Below are 13,883 nucleotides of genomic sequence, written 5' to 3'. Positions count from 1 at the left end.
CGTTACCTATTTTTTACCATACAGGAAAATTGTATTGTTGACTTTACAAAATAAAAGGGCATTATTTGCACACTTACGACTATTCCTGCACATTACTTTCAGTAGAACTATATACGGTCCTGATTTTGAACAACAAATAGGGTATCGAGTTACTTTACTGGTCGATTTTCGATTTTGCTTGTACCTGTTTGAGACTAATCTTTGTCTTTTGATTCTTGAAATGAACTTGTTTGTTACCTCATGATAGTATGATGAAGCAACTAGTCGTCATTTCATTTTTTAAAATGTCGACGTACAACCTTTCAGAAGCTTTTTTCATTGGAAATCCCGATTACAAAGAATCTCTTTGTCCCGTGATAGTTGTGTGGTATCTGCAGGGATGGGTAACTCCAAATAATCAGTTCGAGACAATTTCGTCAGTTGAATCAAGTAATCTTTGACAAGTGAACTTGCAGTATCATGAAAGTGTACAACATACTGTTTTCTGTGATCTTGAATCTACTACTGATTTATCTTGATACATTGTAATGTTCTTATGTCGAAACTAAACCTTTTGACTATTTATGCTTCAGAACAATTCCATCTTACTTCTTCGACCCTAAGACCAGCTTCATATGGAGTAGTCATCTAGCTGATAAGGATAAGGAATCGAAATTGAACTTGTCCTAGTACGACCTACTGGTTGTTTTCCCTTATTCTTATGAATTGTTATAAAAGACAAAAATTTATGTTTTACATAGTATATACTTTTCAATGAAAGAATATAGAAGGGTTAGTTGAAAGAAATTCAAGGAAAGGAAGTGAATGAATGCTTCCCTGGCTTCACGGGGTTAAAATATCAGATCTATGTTTATATTGTTTTTGTTGTTGCTCACTCACAGCAAGCAGAATCAATTCTGTGATTTTTACACAAGTAGCAGCAGAACATAGATTGATAGTCATGTTCTAATTTCAGGACTTTTTTTGATATCCTTTGATGCTTGAACCTTTTTACAACCTTTGGTGGTTTTCATCCACCTCTTTATCTTGGACTTTTTTCACAATTGATTCAAGTGATAAATGACAATGTATTTATGCCGTACGAATAACCTTGTTTCTATTTATGAGTTGAGTTTGAATCTTATTTTAGTGTGATATCCGAAACAATTCTGGTTATAGCTGTATTGAAGGAAGTAATAATCACTTGCTTTAGAGTACTCTGAATCTTACCACTTCTAGTTAAATCTCAAGGGGATATGGCTTAATTATTCTATTAGATACGTAAGAAAAGGTTTATTTGGTTTCTTCTTTCTCAACGTATTTAGAAACTGGTTACTGTTTTATATTACTTGAATTGTATACTGAATTCAATGATTTACTGTTCAATGGAAAGAAAGTAAGATATTTCTTGATACTGTTCATTTAAGATGACTTTTTGTGTAGGAGTTGGTCATTTTTTGATTACTAGTCGAATATCTCATCAAGATGAAATTCTGTTTCATAAGTAAATGAAATGTCCTCTATAGTTGATTCAACTTTTGAATTCTTAGAGATTACACTGAATTTATCGAACGAGTTAGTCCTTATTCCGAGAAAAGCTATTTGCCATATAGTATTAATAGTAGTATTATTACTAAGGATACCGAAGACTAGGGAGCTGAGGACTTGGTTTGAGAAAAACTTGGTAGTGTTTGAGTGTCCAATTATTCCTCCGCGATACTTGCACTCTATTTGCGATAATGGATACGTTTTCGTTGATCATCTCATCCTAGATAGCTTCGCGAATCTACTCAAGCGATGAATCGCATTATACCTTTGCAGCGCCACGAATATGTTACTACTAGTTTATATATTTTGATATTAACTAGTTGTTTGTTCAGATATAAATATGTCAAACTGTATTTGATTCAATTCATAATTACTTGTTTTAAAGTACTTTTAGTTGTATCATTTCGTTCCAACCAGCCATTGCTGGGTACTCTATATTCGTTTCCTAGAGAAGAATCAGGAATCAGATGTCAGTTTATTTCAAGTATTCAAATTTTAATGCGTTGCTTGTTAGAAACGTTCAAAGTTGTCTATTAAAATATAGCCTTAGTAATGAGTGGAGTCAATGTGTTAGACAAGATAACGGCACAACTCGATGCACAAAAAGTGGAATCAACGTTTTCATTGAAAACCAATTGTTTGATAGTAAGACTAATATACGTTGTTATTTTTTAGGGGTATCTAAGAGAGAGTTGTTTGAATTGTCATTATGTGGACATTGGGTTATCCAATAGAGTTTCTGTTAGATAGTGTTTTTATAAGATGGCTTCTTTAAGGTAGAATTGATACTTTATTGACCACTAGTTGTCGAGTTGATAAAGACTTTGTACCTTTGCATTTGAAATCTTGCTGTTGTATGTACAGAGTCTTTATATCCGAAGCAGTGTTCTATGTGGTCTTTAGGTTCCCTGTATGTTTGATTCAGCGTCGAATTGTCCAAGATTATCTTGAATTGTCTAAAATAATTTAGTCTTTAATCTAAAAGGATGATTTACAGACTATTATTTGGATTACTTAGAATCAAGTCGAAGATCAATTCATTCGAGAATCACTAGGTAGAGAATCCGAATTGCAACAGAGCATCAATTTTCCCCATTTATATTTATTTGCTGTTTGCACTACTGGGCAAATGATTGTCCACAAATCAATTTTGGTACATTTGTGGATTGACTTTCATATTGAATGACAGTGTGTTCTAGATTATTGAGAACATATTACTATTGATGAGCATAGATCAATCAGCATCCACCATTCTTGTATCTGTACGGAATTCAATTGAACTTTGTTTGAATCCAATTGTTCCTATCAATATTGGTGGAGCACGTTCTCGTTTTGCTGTCTTGGTACCAAGCTCAACTTGCGTCATAGAATCATTATTTTTTTAATAAAGTTATTTTGCTAAGAGTCTATTGCTTGTTTTTATTGACTGGTCGGAGAGTAGTCATCATATTGTTATCTAATCTTTTCAAGAAAGTCGTAATAATTACTGAACACTAAAAACTGAACTTTTATTGTAAAAAAGTATGACACGATAAACTATACTATTCATAGACTACAGAATCATTTGATTTAGAAGAAGATTCAACTAGTTTGTAGACGATTGGTCAGAAACGAGCTGCGAAAAGAAGCAAAGTAACCTTGCTGATACAAGCTATTGAATCTCTTTTTCATGTTGAAATGTTTTTGTACAAGATGAAGAAAATGTTTCCTTTCATTTCAACTTTTATGCAACTCGCTGAACAAAAGAATACAACAATTTGCTTTGGAAGAAAATAGATGATGAAAGATATAAGGTGAAAAAAGAAAGAAATGGCTTTCTAGTTTAATAGACTACAGAGATAGTATTATGAGCCAAAAGTCTTGACTTTGATTCTCACCAAAAACATCAACGATATACAATAGTACTTGCAGAATCGTTATTTGTATCTCTGTAGATAATATTCTCTATATATAACTGTAACTCTCTTTACTGGTTTGGAAAGTGTAGACAACAACATTTATTGGAAGAACAAGATCAAGTTTATGATTCAACTCGATCTCGATACTATTATTCCATGAAGAAGGATATCACTCCTCATCATACTCGACGAATGGTTTTAGATTCAAACTAATCAATCTTATGTCAATCAACAACTTGACCGGAAAAAAGTTGCTTGTATTTATTTCATTGCAAAAATCATTGAGGTCTTAGTATGAACTGTTAGAAATGATTATAAAAGCAGAATTTACTATCTAATTTGCACATTTGACGACAACAATAACAGCAACTCTTACAAGAGATAGGACAACACTTCTCACTACAGCATTATTCTCGAAGAGTAATAGACATACTATCCCTTCTATAGTTCGTCATTTATTTAGAATTGTGATTGGTGTTTTACGACCACTCTTTTTCTGTATATTGTAAATTCGATACATTCCTCAATTGTGGAAGGGATATATTTTTCTATCTAATCAACAAGACTAGAGATAATAGGTATATGAGCTAGTGTCCAGGAATCAGTTTAAATTCAACTGATTTTAAAAGATCATAGTTTCGGCTATGTTGAACCGAGTTTAAACTGTATTGAGAGGAGAAATAAGCGAGTGTGCAAAATAAACTGATTATCAGCTATCAAGAAAGAGAATAAGCCAATTGCTTTGCTTGAGAGAATCAGATCAATGTCGTTGAATTGAGAATAGTTTATGGTTTCTTTAAGCACCTTTCATTCTCTTGTTCACTACGCCTTATCTATAGAATCACACGAGTTGGTCATAAAGAGAGTACCTTTGGTATTTATCATATCAGTTATGCCTAGTTACAAGCTCAATTTGGAGTTGTCCAGAGAGGGACTTCAATCTATCTTGGCCACTTTTGTATTGAACTCGGTGTCAAATAGAATGACTTGACCTTGTTCATTTGAATTCATATTCTTGTTATGAATACTGTATTTGAAGAGTACCTATTATATGCTATTTGAATTTACTCTTAACTTTTTTTTTTCACTGTTTATTATACAGCTCATCCTGTAACTTGGTTTCATAAAATCCTTGTATCTTTCAGACTATCCAGATTTATGGTTATGACTTATATAGTTTTGATAGAATTCACTTGACTCCAATCTGTTCATCAAAGATTGATTTGATAGTGGGACATGCATAATGTCGCAGTTAACTACAGAATCATAGGCCTATGAGACAATTCAACTGAATTGAAAGGAACTGTATGCTCGGCAACTTTAGAGATCATTCCTATTTTAAATAGAAGAACGCGAACATTCGGTTTTATGTTGTTTGAAAGATTTGAATCGACATAGCGATTTGAGAAAACTGAAGAAGAAGTACTTTGATCCTAACCTTTGATTGTTAGTACTTCAAGTCATGCTGAGACATATGGTTATGTCCGTTTACTTTTTTTGGTGAAAAAAGTTGTCTCTTATCTTTGTTATATTAAGCTGTTACAAAATCAAGTTGATAACTTGGTACAGCTTTTACTAGTACAGGATGCCTTTCACAACAGACTCTTTGTTATCTTTATGGATGAAGAATTGAGTTTGGCTTCTGTTGATTCATTGATTGACTGCTTTGTGTCATACTAGCACATTTACTTATCAATTGACAAATAGTCGCACTTGAATTTGTAAAATTGACTGATTCCAGCGTCTGAGGATAGTAGTAGGACAACTCTATTTAAAAAGGTGCTTTAAGAATTCACTTTAGACAGATTGTTGTTTTGCGAGTCAAAGACAAGTTGTAACCATAGAAAAAGATTTATACAAGGTAAGTGATATAAATAGGAGTAGTTTCATTGTTCATTTTTAAGTTGAATACGGACTGGATTGGATAGTGCTAATAGAATGAAATGGGTTGTTTGAACCACACTGGGTTGTCCGTCTATTGTGAGAGTCTTTTAGGCTCATCAAGATCTTTTATCGTGTCACTCTAAACCTCTCTGTCCCATAAGAAGAGTCGTTATACCCTAGACTTTGGTTTATATAGTATTTATATATTCTCGATAGTCTATTTAATACCGATTGCTTCACGATTGTATGGATTTATTGGAAGAATTTACCCAAGTAGAGTTGGCAGACGAAATACCAACGAGTTCTAGTATTCTTTCATCTAAATACACAGAGGACAATCTAGTTGATAGTTTGCTTGACAAGAATCATAATGGGAGAAAATCCCCAAATTCTTTCCTGATAGTTGTAACTTACTTTCAAATTCTAAACAGATCGTTGACCTTAAGTCGTTTGAGTCCATTGTTTCCAGAATTGACCCAATGTTGAATCATATTGGTATACTGTAAAATGGAGATTTTGTTGTTTCTATTGGGTTTGATTCTGCATAACATATGTTTAGCGCCAGTATACACATTTTTTACTGATTTTTTCTGCTGATGGGAGAAGGTGGGCAATTTGAAAAGAGTGGCCGATTTGGAATGGGCCCGCGCAGTTTTGATTGGGAAAATTGCCATTGTGGGCTGGGGAAGAATGGGTAAATTGGAAATGGGAGAGAGTGGGGAAATTGCGATGGGGAAAATGGGTGGGGAAAGGGGTGTGAGGAAATTGGAGGAGGGGCCAACCAAAAGGCGATTGTGTTGATTTGAAAATTGCCATTATGGATGTTTGAAATTGAGGACAGTGTGTGTAAAAATGAGTAAAGCCATTTGAAACAGTAAAAGATCATTCCAAGAAAGTTAACTTTGATTTCCACAGTGATAACGAAACATTAAGAGCCAATGCTTTAAAGACACATTCTATGCAAAAGAAGAGAAGAATGACAAAAAATGGCTATTTTTTACTCTTTTCAAAAGTACTTGTTTTGAATAACCGTAACAAAAAAATACGTTTCAATTCAGCAAAATCACAGTTTGTAACATGTTTAGGTTCCACCTCAATATTGTTTGAAATGACTCCTTAAAAATGGACAAGTACCCTTGAGAGTAACGAGTTTGGAAAAACACAAGTGATATTGAGTTGAGTAGCCAGTTGAATGATATCATCGTTTGGTTTACCAAGACATTGAACAAAGCTATAAGTAGTAAAAGTCAAAGAAAAGTTGTCCTTTTCGAAGCTCAAGTCTTTGCGAACCCTTGAGACAAAGACACCCAAGAAACACAAGAAAAGAACCCTTGAAAACTTTTTGTTTACCTGTTGAAGCATAACCATACTTGAAGGATTGGAGTACAGTTTTATCCATAGCCAAGAACTGTGTTCTAGTCCAACGACAAGGGCTTGTTAATGTCTGTACGAAAAAGTGCAGCAACTACAGCCTTGGAGATAGGTTTGGTTTTACTAGATTGTCTTCAGGTGATACTTATAAAAGTATGTTTCACTCTCCAAGGACTGCCCTTACATCGGGACAATATTCCCCTACTATTCCCTCAAATTATCCATACAATAAGCGTATTGTACCCCTACGTTTGTGAGACTTTTCCTTTGAACAAGTCTCCACGAATTCACCTTTACATATTCCTTAACAACTTGATATCTCCTTTTCTAAACTCAAATATCAATTCATGATGTTGGTTGGCTATTCTCAATTACCAGATCCAAGAAATCACTTGCAACGAAAAAAAGTGAATTCGCCTTATGAAGCCTTTTCTTCTTTGCAACTATGTCATGGAAAATCCTTTACGATCAAATACAATAGAAGCTTCAATAACGTCTTTGAAGACCAACTCTCTGCAAATTTGTCAATCTTTGTTGGTTGCTTTTTGGATGAGACAACAAGACTTGGCATTGGTTTCTCATTAGATTGCTATTACTGTAGAATTCCCTGCCTTGTTGATTCTTACCCATCATCAAGTTAAACGACAGTCTTTTCCCATGTTTACCCAAAACCTTGATGACATTGCTTGCCCATTCTCTCCTATAGTTTGAGAGAGTGTTGTCATCCATATCGGAGACTCGTTACCAATTGGTTGTGTCGAGTCTGTTGAAAGCAATACAGCTGGTTGAACATAGTGTTGCAGCTTTTTTTATCCTTTTTTGGGAACTGACTGTTTCATTGTAACACCAATCAATCTTTCTGTCTCTTTTTTTGGGAGAATAGATGAAATCCTTTTTTGGTTTTCTTTTCTGGTTCCCAAGGTAATATCAACACTCCACAGAAATGGATATACACCTCACGTTGTCTTGTAAAGATATTTTGTGATTCACTCAGTTTCTTGAAAACACAGAGACCAACATTCAAGACGTTGCAAAAAGATGCCGTGTAAAGCCAAAAACAACTTGTACATTTATTACCGATAACAATGGAGAGATTATCCACAAAGGTCTAGCAGTAATCAAGGAGACTTTTTCCTCGTATAATACCCAACCTAATGTTGTAGCTATTGTCCCAGCTTTTCAAGAAGAGACGCAAACCAGGTTGGACGTTGTACAAAAAACATTGATGGATCACCAAGAAATCTACTCTTTCAAATGACAAGACTCCTCCTCAACGGCTCTTTCTCCAAGTCCATCTGTTTATTCTGTGTCGTCACATTTATTTATTTCTACCATTTGACTTTACACACTTTATGAATGTGTATCGACGTGCTTTGAACATTCTGTCCAAGAACCTATTGACTAGTTTTAGAGCGACTCTGTTGCATCTGCACAAGTCTTGGAATGTAGATTCTATTAAGTACTACTTTGTCTTTTAAAAGTCAAGGAATGGGCAAAAAAAACCTCTTCATGCCCTAGCAATGCTTTTTGAGTTTTATGAAGAGGTATACACGTTAAACGAATACGTATGTTGGAGTCAATCGAAGAAGATAAAGTAAATACATTACAGGTGAGACCCAGAAAAATTTCCAGGAATTGTTCAACATTTCTTACAATCGATTTACAGTTACTGACATCATAGACTTGAAAACACAAGCGAGAATAACATTGAAATTCTTGAAAACTATCTCCAAGAGTTTCTGTCAAACAATAAATGGAAAAAGATGCTGCATACTCTGGGTCTATTTATTGTTTACCACTATCTGGTTTAACGTAATATCCACATCAATAGACGTTGGATTGCTGAGAAACATCACCGGTGAAAGAGATCTCACCACCATAGGTCTATAGGAAACTTTTTGAAAAGTTCAAAAGAAAAACTAGAAAAGAACGTCTGTGTTTGCTTCGTTGAGAGAAGAATATACAAGCCTGCTGCAGCGTATGTTGTATTTACAAAGCTCAATTTTGTCGCTCGAATATGAAATGGATTGGAAAAAGGCTATAGAGAAACGATAGTGTTGGATTGTAGGCTCAAGACTATGGAAGAAATGAAACCTGAGAGTATGAGTTGACTCTTACAAGCAGATAAAGCATTTTGACTTTTAAAAGACGAGAAAACTCTGTGCAAAAATGAGCGAGTGAAACAAAAAGTATAAAACTATATATTTATGGGAAAGTGGAAAAGGTACCAAAAAATATGAACAACGTCATTCGAGTCAAAGTTGGTGTCGCACTCTTTGTTCCACTTTTTACAAGACTGTTCTTCAAGGAAGCTTTTTCAAATGTAGCAATATATCGAGAGAGACGGTTAAAATGATCCATGAGATGGTGATAGATAAAACTTTCATTTATTGAACGATTAGTTTCATTGTATGGAGTTTTCCAAAACAAGCTCAAGTGTTATTTTTCCATTTTCGCACCATTTTATGTATGGTTCTACACCTTTATGAACAGAAGAACACTAGGTGTCATTCTTTTTTTAGCAAATTTTCCTTCGATAAATGATACCTCTGTTTTGTCTCGAAAATTCAATTTTAAGCACAATTGTTTCCTGTTGGAATTTGTTTAAAATACTACTTGAAGGTACTTATTTGTATGCCTTAACAAAGAAAACAATTTTATGAACTTTGACAAAGTCAACGTGTACTTTTTCATTTCCTAGGAGATCCTCTGATACTGTTTTATAACTTTTTGTCTATCGTAAATTTCAGTCTCGTACAACTGCGAAATAGTTTAGACTTTGGAATTTAAAAGGTAAAATCGTTTTTTGTTTCCGTGAAAGAAATAAGGAAACCTTGCAAAATTTGGAAAGGGTTTGATTGTCGAACAGTAGTCATTTTGAGGTGTTGTATATTTGATATGGACTTTTTTCAACTGACTAGCAGTCCTTTGGTAATTGGCAATAGGATAAGAAGCACCTTCATTATTGTTTCGCTTAAAGTTGCCAAGGATCTTACTTTACCTCAATCTGGATACAAGGATTCCAATAAATATCTTTCAGTAGGCCTTTCATAAATGAAAACTACATAAAGTTACATCCCATCCATTTATTCATAAAGCTTTCTGTTTACTACTCGCATATTCTTATTCGTTTGAGAATGGACTGGTCCATACATTTCACGAATTCTTTGTTCACTGGCTTTTACTCTGTTGACCAACATTGCCAATTGTTTATCAAATTTCATTGTCTTTTTCTTTTCGTAGAGACTCCGAAATTCGTTGTTCCGACTACCTTTCTGTTTGATTCGAAAATATTCAGAGTGTTTTCAACAATTGCTAAGCTATTAGATATACATCCTATCTATCATCATTGACTCAATTTTTGTTTCTTTTAAACTGAACAACAAGGTGTCAAGACTATATCTCTCTAAACACATAATAGATACATATATGTATATATATTAAAGCAACCAAGTACCATGTAACCAAAAAGGAGAGAAAGCAGGTTTACTTTGTAGCTCTTTGAAACTATGTGAGGAAACCAAAGTATAAAGAAAGGGAGAAAGCAGTAGACTTGGCAGTCCATACTGAGAAGAAAAAAAAAACATTTACCAAAGTGTGTACACTCAAGTTTATCAATTTTCTTCGACACCAAGGTCAGATGGAAACTGCTCTACGAACGAACGAACAAAACCTGGTCAACTTGCACTGGGAAGAGATTGTTCTAGGTACCAAACGAAATGACTTTGATGGTGTAAAGCTAGTTATTTCAAGAAGCACGAACAATTCATATAAAAAAGTACAGTTTATATAGATTGCCAGACACAAGATTAAAGAATTGTAATACGCTATCAATTTGTTAAGTCATTACTCTTTTTTTTTCAGGAAATAGAAAGACGAAAGAGTATTTTTTATGATGATTGAGAAACGAACTGATAACTTTTTTTGTAGTATGGAAACTCAGATTGGTAAGAAGTTGGAAAAAACGATCTCACTCTTGCAGACTTTCACATCATGCCGATGTAAGAATGCACTTTAGACAAGTTGCTGATTTGTGAATCAAAGACAAGTTTTACCTATTGAAGAAGACTTATACAAGGCAAGTGACATAAATAGTAGTAAGTTCATTGTGTATTCTCAAGTTGAATATGGCTTGGATAGTGTTGCTAGAATGACATGGGTTGTTTGAATTATCGTATATTGTCTGTCCATTTTTCATAAGTCTTTTCTTCCGTCCAGTTGTTTTATACTAGCAACACGAAAACTATCCCATATGTAAGTGGAGTTATTCATATCTTAGACTTTGTTTCATATCGTATTTATATATCGTCGATAGTCTCTTTAGTAGCAAATGCACAATGATCATATGGATTTATTAGAAGAATTTACACAAGTAGGTTTGACAAACAAAATACCAGCTAGTACTAGTAGTCTTTTATCTTAACGCATAATGGATAACCTAGTTTATAGTTTGCTTGGCAAGAATCATAATGAGAGAAAATCTCTACATTCTCTTTTCATAGCTGCAGATAGTTTTTACTATATAACAAGTCGTTGACCACAACTCATTGGAGTGCATTCTTTTTACAAATAACTAAATGTTGGATTATATTGCTATTTTATTCTGTTAGACGAGAATTTTGGTTTTGCTATTGGGTGTGATTCTGCATAATATGTTGAGTACCAGTATACAATACACACTTTTTAGTGATTTTTTCTGCTAATGGGAAAGATGGGGAATTTTGAAAAGAGAGGCCGATTGAAAATGGGCCCGCGCAATTTTGATTTGAAAATTGCCATTCTGGGTGTGGGGTGGGCTGGGGAAGAATGGGTAAATTGGAAATGGGAGAGAGTGGGGAAATTGCGATGGGGGAAAATGGGTGGGGAAAGGGGCCAATTTGGGCCAACCCCAAGGTGATCGTGATTTGAAATTGCCATTGTGGGGGTGGGCTGAGGGAAGAATGGGTAAATTGGATTGGAAATGGGAGGGGAAATTGTGATGGGGAAAATGGGTGGGGAAAGGGGGCCTATTGGGGCCAACCCCAAGGTTATCGTGATTTGAAATTGCCATTGTAGTGGGCTGGGGAAGAATGGGCCCACTTGGAGATGGGAGGGGAAATTTCGGTGGAGGAAAATGGATGGGGAAAAAGGGGTGCGAGGAAATTGAAGAGGGACCAACTCAAAGGCGATTGTGTTGATTTGAAAATTGCTATTGTGGCGGGCTGGGAAGAATGGGTAAATTAGAAATGGGGGGCATTTGAAATTGAGGACAGTGTGCAAAGAGGACTGAGTGTGAAATGAAAATACTGGGAGAGTCCGTACAGGAAGAGTGTTTGAAAAATTCCAATTCGAAAAGCAAAAGATTGAAATTTGAACTTCAGTGATATTTTATGAGATAGTAGTAGTAGAAAGTTCAAATACATACTGTTCACATACTGTTTTTATGCTTTTCATAATGCGTTTTTACTCTAAAATAATCTTCTTATTAAATTTCTAAAGAAAATATAATAACAATTTAATATAGTTAATTGAAACATTTAAAACATTATTAAAAAATTTTATCATTGACTTAATTTTCAACTGTTACAATTAAATGTTCAAAGTAAATATTATATAAACACATAGAACTCAACAAAGCAAAAAAAGAATTAATTTTAAAGACTATATTTGTACATTATCCACTAAATTGACAAAAATAAATAATTTTTAGTTTAGTTTGACAATATTTACTAAAAATATACACAACAAAAATAATGATAATAAGTAAAATTTTAAAGCTGCCTTGACACGCTATACTACAGACACGCCATAAACGCAAGGATTATTTTTGTTAAAAGTTAATAACAAAAAAAGTGAAAACTAACCAATAAAAAAAGAGAACATAGTCGTCGAAAGTATAGAAAGAAAGATTTTTATTCAAAGAAATACACATATTTAAAGTGCTTAAGTAAAATGGTGCAAAAAAATAATGAACGAACTTGAAAAAGACAATGAATTGCATTTTGTAAATTGCCATTTGATGAGAGAATATGTGTGGGTGAGTGAAATTGTCGATTGCGGGTAAAGGATGGTAGTGCAACTTTGGTTTGAAAATTGTCTTGGAGTGTGTGGATGGGGGGAAAAAAGGGGCCAATTGGAAGTGGAAGAGGGATGGGGGTCAATTGTGAATTGGAAATTGGCATGGGGGGAAATGAGTGGGGGGAAGAATGGGCAAATTTGGAGAGGGGTCNACTCGAAATGTGAATGGGCAATTGTGATTTGAAAATTGCCATGGGGGAAAATGAGTGGGAGGGAGGATTGAGGCCAATTGGGAAGAAAGGGGCCAACCCAGAGGCGGATTGTGATTTTGAAATTGCCATTATTGTTGGTAGGTGGGGAAGGATGGGTAAATTGGAAATGGGAAGGGATATTGAAAACTGTAAGGGCAGTGTATGAAAAGGACAGGGTAGTTTGAATTGAGGAATTTAGGAAAATATGATAAGGGTGTTCGAGGGGTTTAAGTTTTAAAAGTAGAAGATTTCAAGTTGAACTTGATTTATATTTTATGAGATGGAGGTAGTAGTAAGATTGACGACATACTGTTCACGCAATATTTCTATATTTTCATAGTCGAACCTCAGTCAAAAATAATCTTTTTTAAACTTAATAAAACTATGCTAACAAAATACTATAGTTAATTAAAGCATTGAAAATGAAAATAAAATAATTTATTACCGCCTTGATTTTCAACGCTTATATGTCAATGTTTCAAAGTAAATTCTATTTCGACACAATAAATTGAATATAGTAAAAAAAATTTAAATAAAAATACATAAATAATAAAGTAGCTGCTTAATGGGCAATAGAAGATAATTTTTTGTTTCAAAATAGTTACTAAAAATAATAAACTAAAATTAATCTTAACATAAACAAAAAAGATTAGAATCATGCAATTACTTGAAAATTTAATTTTTAAACATCAGTAAATTGCAAAATAGATACCAATCTATGCGAGCGATAAGACACAATTTTCAATGTTACACAAAAAGAAGTTGCATTTAAGGAATCAAAAGATGTCCAAAAATAATAAGTAGGATACAGTTTAGAAATAAAAATAATAGAAATAAACCGAGAAAACCAAAAATTGCAATAACTTTACTTTTTCAAAAGTAGAGTAATTGTGTAATGTCACAAAGTTCAATTTTCTTATGTTATGTTTATTAAGTTATATTAAGTTATTTAAGT

At 33.9% G+C, this 13,883-nt stretch overlaps 3 protein-coding genes across 3 annotated transcripts; all 3 read right to left on the bottom strand.

The window, feature by feature from the left end:
* Positions 1-5,772: 5,772 nt before the first annotated feature.
* On the bottom strand, positions 5,773-6,163 carry Gasu_61260 (uncharacterized protein). Its single transcript, XM_005702695.1, has one exon. It carries the CDS (start codon positions 6,123-6,125, stop codon positions 5,865-5,867), a length of 261 nt encoding a protein of 86 aa, XP_005702752.1. The 5' UTR covers positions 6,126-6,163; the 3' UTR covers positions 5,773-5,864.
* A 5,099-nt stretch (positions 6,164-11,262) lies between these two features.
* Gasu_61250 (uncharacterized protein) lies at positions 11,263-12,123 on the bottom strand. Its single transcript, XM_005702694.1, has 2 exons — positions 12,096-12,123; positions 11,263-11,945 (listed from the first exon to the last, which is right to left on the bottom strand). The coding sequence occupies exons 1-2, from the start codon at positions 12,111-12,113 to the stop codon at positions 11,364-11,366; spliced, it is 600 nt and encodes a 199-aa protein (XP_005702751.1). The 5' UTR covers positions 12,114-12,123; the 3' UTR covers positions 11,263-11,363.
* Positions 12,124-12,158: 35 nt separating this feature from the next.
* Gasu_61240 (uncharacterized protein) lies at positions 12,159-13,075 on the bottom strand (the record flags this gene model as incomplete). The annotated part of the gene is made up of 1 exon (XM_005702693.1): positions 12,159-13,075. A coding segment is annotated over one exon (473 nt), but the record flags the coding sequence as incomplete, so codon positions are not given.
* Between the last annotated feature and the right edge of the window lie 808 nt (positions 13,076-13,883).

Source organism: Galdieria sulphuraria (genome assembly GCF_000341285.1).
Source record: "Galdieria sulphuraria unplaced genomic scaffold scaf_84, whole genome shotgun sequence".
Classification (NCBI taxonomy): Eukaryota; Rhodophyta; class Bangiophyceae; order Galdieriales; family Galdieriaceae; genus Galdieria; species Galdieria sulphuraria.
The sequence above is the reverse complement of the archived record's forward strand: the minus strand, read 5'-3'. Positions and strand labels throughout refer to the sequence as shown.